Genomic DNA, 7,012 nt, shown 5'->3' with positions numbered 1-7,012 from the left:
CACACAATGGCAGAATTCTGCAGGGAGAACCATCGCAGCCAGAGGACCCCATCAAGCCTCACACTCACGCCCAAGCATCACCCAGATAGCCCAGATGGGGAGGACACACACATTCAGCACCAACACCAGCACAGTTTCACCATCACATTCCAAAACACACCAGCGCAGATGCTCACACACATACCACAACACCCCATCACACAACCCCAGAGATTCACCAACATGTGGAAATAAAATGCACCCCCCTCACATCACAGCGGAATTACAACCATGGTCATAAATGGCCGTGTAGACTGACTCACACCCTGCGAACACTACTTCACAGACGTGCACATCGCACACTCCACCACCGCACCTGGCCTCGAATCATTTCACACAGAGACCCACAACCATGCAGCCCATCAACCCACAGACCCACACGTACCCACACTCGGTACCATCACCCGCTTACAGGCCTCGCACCCCCCCATGCACCCCAGGAGCCTTTGTGGTCCCTGCTGCAGTCACACAACAGCACACACATAACTACCCACACTCCTCTCCAGGGGGCAGAAGTCCACAGGGCACAATTGCTAAAGTGTCGCTGATTGTGAATGACAGACGAAAAGGTGTACACAGACTCACACACAGGACAATAATTCCCAGAGACAGATCTCATGACACAGTCCCCACTTCCCACACTGCACAGACACCTTTGCTGTACTTACAAACACCCCCCCAGTGCCCCCACCCACACGCCACACATGTCCCAGCTCAGCGTGCGTATGCACACACACCCCCAGGCCTGCCACATACACACAACACCCCATCAGCCACTCATCATAGCCCCAGCAGTCACAGCCTCTCACCCCCACTCTTTGCTCTCTGAGGAACACCTCAGACTTGCCCTGGGGATTATAGAAGGGGCAGAGAGCAAGTGAAAGTCTGTCCCTGTAGCTTCCTCAGAATGTGGGTATTCTCCCCACCTGTGGGAGTGGAGGCATGGGGGACACAGGCAAGGGGCACAGAGTAGGCCTGATGTGTGTGTGGGGGTGGTGGTGAAGGTTAAGGGTCTGATCAGGGAAATATGTGAAAGGCTAAAAACCAGAATGAGGCACAAAAAAAGATAAAGAGAAACAGAGAGACAGATTTGAGGCTGAAGAGAGACAGACACGGACAAGGAGACAGGGCCTGGGAGTAAAGGGGGACAGGAAGTCAGCTTCCCTGGCTTTCCCCAGCACCCAGAGCCTCGGCCCAATCCTGTACTCTGACCCATCCCCATCCCTCCCTGCTGTCCCTTGTTGCCATGGTAATAGGGAGGCCGAATATGCAGCAAAGAAGGCTGGGCCTGCAGACCTGGCCCGTCTCCATGGAGACTGGGGAAGGGGGGAAGCCATATCTTCTAGCCCAGGTGATTGGCCCCCAGGTCCCCTCTGCAATTCTGCCCCCTTCCTGGGAGTGTGTGTGGTGGGGGGAGGATCTGTCAGCATATTGTCTCTCCCCACCCCCCACTTACACCTTGTCTGTTTCTGGCAGGGATGGGCCTGAACCACAGGCAAGGGGGTTGGGGGGACAGAGATGCCTAAAGATGTTTGGATCCCAGGAGATTCTAGGTTCTCTCTCTCCCTGTTCTCCAGTTCGGCTGAGGGAGACCTCGGTCCCACCATGCGACACCCCAGATACAGGCTTGTGTCCGCCTTTATGCACTCCCACTTCAGACACAAGCCTGGTGAGACTGATGACTGTGCACCGTGCTCCCAGCGCGAGGCTCTGCGGAAGTTGGGGTGGGGAGGAGGGAAGACTTAGGAAGGTCACAGGGATGGACAGGGACAGGGGAGCTTGGTGAGGGAGACATAAGGAGAGACTTAAGAGGAGAAATGGACACAGTTCAGAACCAGGTAGAAGCAGATACAGATGGACAAAGGCAGGGAGACTGGCAAAGACATTAAAAAACAAACGGAGGGAAATAAGAGCAACAGAATTACTCCGTGAAGGTGACAGAGAGCCACATGGACATGGGGAGCCAGGAAGAGACACATTTGGCAAACTGGGGAGACTCAGAGATAAAGACCAGTGAGATACATGGAGCAGAAACAGGGAGGGGTGGGGAGACTCGGAAATGGGGAGAGACCTCATAGATCAGCTGCATGGTATGGGGACAGAAAGCTAGAGAGACCAAAAATGTCTGCAATCATATTCTAGTCACCTCAACAGACTGAGCGTCTATCCCAAGGGCAGAGACATTGATTAAAGTCTGACCAATAGATGTGGGGCCAAAGAGTCCCTGAGACAAGCTCGCCCCCACACCTGTCCCCAAGGGGCACACACAGCAAGGGTCGGAGACGCAGAAGGGGCTGAGCGGAGACTGGGGGTGCTATGTACCAGATGAGGAGGTCTCCTGGATGTGGCCTGCCTAAGCTCCGCGAAGGCAAGCTGGCCCCGCAAGGGAGACGGCAGTGCGCACCAGTCCCCACCATGCCGGTGCTGAACGGACAGCTCCCTATTCCGGCAGTCTGCCCGAGAGGAGGGCTCAGCCTCTCCACTCCCAGCCCAGTCTCACTCCCTCTGGCTTTGCTCACCGCTCCGGCCTCCTCCCCTCTCCATCTAGTCTTCTTTGGCTTCCCATCGCTAGCCAGCTTCTGTCTCACCTCAAGCTCTGCTTCTCTCAGCACCAGTTCCCTGGGGTCTAACTTCCTTGCTTCATCTATCTCCCTGCCTGTCTCAGTCTCTTGTCCCCTTCTCCATTCTATCTCACCTAATCACGGTGTCTCCCTCTGCCTCTCCCCCTCCCTCTTGGCCCCCTCCTAGTCTCTCCCCATCTCTCTCTCTCCCCCACCCCTGCCCCATCTCTTCCTCGCTCTCCACCTCTCCACCTCTCCCCATTCTACTCGGCCTCGTTATGGCTCTTGCTGTGTGACCTTCACTCGTCCTTTCTCAGCTGCAGTTTCCAGTGGAAACCTCCAGCAGAGCACGGGGGTGGGGGGGTAGAGGGGGAAGGAAGGAGGGAAGGCGGGGACAGAAAGCAGACCCACCCCCTCCCTGCCCCTCTCCCTGCTCAACCAGCCCTTCAGCCACCCCCCACCCCTATCACTGGGATTTCTCACTTCCTCTCTTGGGGGTTGGGAAGGCACACTTTCAGCAGAAACACGGGGTCACAGCCATAGACAGTTGAAGACGGCCTCACGGGCGTACATACACACACATGTTCACAATTAAAAAGTCACCAGATCACCCTGGCCCCCGCACACACTTGTCACCGTGTGGTCACACCAGGCACCGCCACACTAAGCAGTTCTCTAACCCTCCCCACCCCCCAACCCCATTTGGTTTCTTTCTGTGTCTCTGTTCCCTGGTGTCTCCGCCTCTCCAGATCCCTGCATCTTTTTCCATCTGTCTCAGGGTCTCTGTCACAGCCTCCTTCTGTCCTGAGAGAAGGTCAGTGGAGAGGAGCCAGCTGCCAGGACCTGGGCTGACCTGCTGCCTGAGGGCAGGGCCCAAGGGTGAAGAGAGTCCAGGAGTGACCATCCAGTGTGTAGTTCTCAGCAGACTCCCTGGAGAGCCCAAGCCTTTAATGCCCTCACATCCCCAGGAAATGAGACCCAGGTATCCCCAGTTTTGGGGTTTTGTTCTTTTTTTTATTCCAACAGGGACTGGGGGTGTGGCAGGGGGAGGAATGGGGGCCCAACTGACCTCCTCCCTGGGGGGGTCTCATAGAAATTCCGAGGTTTCTCCCCAAAAAAAAGAGAGAAAGAGAAGAGTTGAGGGGCGCCAGGGGACACCCATCTGCCCAGAAGCCCTCCCTTCCTCCAGAAGTAGGGAGGGCTGTGTCAAGTCTTGGGGAGCCTGAGAAGTCCCAGGATGGGGCTCTCCTCGCGGAATGCTTTCCGCTTCTGGAATGGCCCCGCAGTCCCCGGCCCCTGAAGTCCTCGGTTCCTGCGCTCATGTCCGCAGTCGGGGGCGGAATGCAGGGTCCGCGGCACCCTCCGGCGAGTCCACTAGGGGGCGCAGGCAGGCTCCGGAGGCGGGCCTTGGACTTCACCGCGAGCCGAAGGCAAAATCGCGGCGTACGGAGTACGGGGGGCACAAGACCCGTCCCTTGTCCACTGGGGAAACGGGGGCGGCCCGGGCCTGGGGCGGGCCCCGTCCCTGCAATCAGTCCGGCCGCCAGCCCGGCTCCGCCCGTGGTCACTCGTGCTCAGCCAGCTCTCGGGGGCCGGTGGGGCCTGGCCGCGGCCGGGGCGGGCTGGTGGCTTCGGCGGGGGCACCTAGGCCACGCGGGGGCGCGCCGGCCCCAGACGCCCGCAGCGCCTGGATGCGCCGACACTCCTGGCAGACGCGCACATGGGTGCAGGGCGTGGGGGCTAGGGGCCGGGCCCCGCCAGGCGGCCCCGGGTCGTCCAGGAGGCGCTGGGGGCCGCCGTGCGCGCCGCCCCCATCCCCGCCCGCGCCGGCCGAGTAGAGCTTGCCGTTGCTGAGGCGCATCTCGCGGACCGCTCGCAGCGACAGCAGGGCCCGGCTCGGGCCGCCCGGGCGCCGGCGCCGGCGGGAACGCGAAGTCTTGCGGCAAGACACCGCGTGCCGCAGCTCCTGCAGCATCTCCTGGCACACCGACACCTGTGGGCGGCGCAGGGCGGGGCGCGGGGGTCACCGTCCGACCGCCGCTCCTGGACCGGCCTCCTCGTCTTCTCTCCCCCACCACCACCCCCAGCTCCATTCCTCTTCACCGTTCCCCTCACCTCTCCCTCTCCGCCTCTCCACCCTGTCTCTCCGCTTCCCTCGCCCCTTCCATTCTCAGGGAGTCCGCCCTCGCCTCCTATCTCGGCTCCTCTCTTTCCCTTTCTTATCACTGCTGAGTCTCTGACCACCTCCTACTTGTTTTCCATCTTCTGCCTCTCATTCATGCTACCATTACTGCAAGACATTTACTGAGCCCCAGCTGTATGCAGAGAAAAGAAAAAACAAAACAAAACAGATGGAAGTCCCTGCCCTCCTGGAGGGTGATTTTCAGCATGCAGAGACCAAAAAAACCCAACCAAACAAAAGACCCAAAACCAAAAAAATAAAACAAAACAACCCCCCCCCCAAACAACAACAAAGCTGTAAATCGAGGTAGCAGGTTAGGTGGTGATGAGTGCTTTGGGGAAAAATAAGAGAGGGAAGAGAGGTGGGAGGTCATGCCACATCTGGAGTAGGGACGTCCAGGAACACTCATGGCAAAGAGGAGCTTCAGTGAGACTGAAAGGCAGTGTGGAGTGAGCCCTGGAGCCTGGAAGGAGGGCAAGCAGGTACCTCAGCAAGGACAGAGGTGCTGGGGAGGTGGGGGAGAACCACCAGGGTGGCTGGACTGGGGACGCAGGGGGACAGAGGGAGAAGAGGAGGTCAGAGGAGCAATGGGGCCCCTGGTGAGGGTTTGGCTTTTTCCCAGTGAGGTGGGAGGCACTGGGGAGCTTTGAGGACTGTGGTACTTTCATTATGTTGAGAACAGACTAGGAAGGCCAAGGGCAAGCCAAGGGGCAGTGGCCAAGGAGGTGAGAAGGGGCTAGATTCTGGGTATATTTTGAGGGTGGAGCCAACAGAACTGGCTGAGATCAAGAGGAGGCTGAAGGGTAATCACACTGCGGCCTGAGCAGGCGGAATGTCGGCGGTGTCTGGTGCGTGGGCAGGAGCCCTGCACTGGCCACGTGACGCTCTGTGGGCTCTCTGTCAGACATCCACAGGGAGATGTGGAGTATGGGGCCGAGTGCACAAAGCCTGGGTCCAGGGATAGGCCCCCCGGGGGCGGGGGAGGCACATGGGGGGCTTAAGGCAGGTAGCTTCTAGAGTCCTGTCCCCCAGTGTTCCCACCCTTCGGAATCCCCTCTGCCTTTGGATTGGGGCTGCTGTGTGACCAGCAGACTACAGCTAGTCAGCTGACTAGTCAGCTGACATTTTGGCCTCTGCTGGGTTCGCCCTTGGATCACTTGCTCTGGGGGAAGTCTGCTGCCACGGTGTGAGGACACCCCAGCAGCCCTACAGAGAGGTCCCCGTGGGAGGGACTGAGGCCTCCTGCCCCTGCCAGGGGAGTGTGTGTTCCTCCTGTTCGTTGCTCTGTCTCAGAATGTTCTGACATCTTAAAAACCTTGCTGGCCAGGGAGACTGGCTAGACAATTCTTAGGGATAGCAAAGGGCTGGGAGCCCACCTTTTATATGCAAACCAAGCAATCTCAATACCTCTGCAGCCCCCACACCAGCCCCCCACCCACTTAACCTAATTCTCATACCCTGCTGCCCTAAATCACCCAGGGCCAGGTACACACCACTAGAGACCACCCCTCTAGCCCAGAGCCTACTGACATTATCAACATCAGCCAGTTCTAAGCTGCTTTCCCTGCCGGCCTTGCCTTTTGTGCAGAAACCCCAGTGAAGCCTGTGGCCCAGGCTGTCCCCCAGCTCCAGCCCCTGACCAAACCAGCTCCAGCCCCTGACCTACCGCTGTGGCCCAGTGGGGTATGGCATGACCCCTCCTGGGAAATATAAGTAAATAAGAATCTTCTTTCAATGGCATTGGCCTCTCCGTGTCATCACTTAGTCACCTCCCTAAATCAAAATCCTGCAAGTGCACTGGGAGACAGTAGGCCACCTTGGAAGTGCACCCTCTGGCTCCAGGCAAGCCTTCGGCCAACAGCATGACCATGACCTCACTAGAGACCCTGGCAGCTAGAATCACTCAGCCAACCCGCTCCCAGACTTCTGACCCATAGAAACTGTAAACTGGGGACGCCTGGGTGGCTCAGTTGGTTGGACGACTGCCTTTGGCTCAGGTCATGATCCTGGAGTCCCGGGATCCAGTCCCGCATCGGGCTCTCAGCTCCACAGGGAGTCTGCTTCTCTCTCTGACCTTCTCCTCGCTCATGCTCTGTCTCACTTTCTCTCTCTCAAATAAATAAATAAATATTTAAAAAAAAAAAAAGAAAGAAACTGTAAACTGATGTTAAGCGTGCTTCTTGAAGCTGCTATGTCTTAGGGTGAGCTATGGTAATAAGTAACTAATACA

General features: G+C 58.0%; 2 protein-coding genes across 4 annotated transcripts in view; both read right to left on the bottom strand.

Annotated features, from left to right (window-relative positions):
* ERFL (ETS repressor factor like) overlaps positions 1 to 7,012 on the bottom strand; it is a 278,656-nt gene that overhangs the window by 67,064 nt on the left and 204,580 nt on the right. The window lies entirely within an intron of this gene.
* The window catches only part of GRIK5 (glutamate ionotropic receptor kainate type subunit 5), a 51,586-nt gene continuing 48,144 nt past the window's right edge, over positions 3,571 to 7,012 (bottom strand). For all 3 annotated transcript variants that reach the window (XM_032323122.1, XM_032323123.1, XM_032323124.1), the window contains one exon: positions 3,571 to 4,593. In XM_032323122.1, coding sequence (XP_032179013.1) covers positions 4,165 to 4,593 — 429 coding nt within the window. In that variant the 3' untranslated portion in view covers positions 3,571 to 4,164. The remainder of the gene's footprint in view (positions 4,594 to 7,012) is intronic.

This window comes from Mustela erminea, chromosome 19 (assembly GCF_009829155.1).
Source record: "Mustela erminea isolate mMusErm1 chromosome 19, mMusErm1.Pri, whole genome shotgun sequence".
NCBI lineage: Eukaryota > Metazoa > Chordata > Mammalia > Carnivora > Mustelidae > Mustela > Mustela erminea.
Note: the sequence above shows the minus strand (reverse complement) of the source record. Positions and strands in the feature narration are given on the sequence as shown.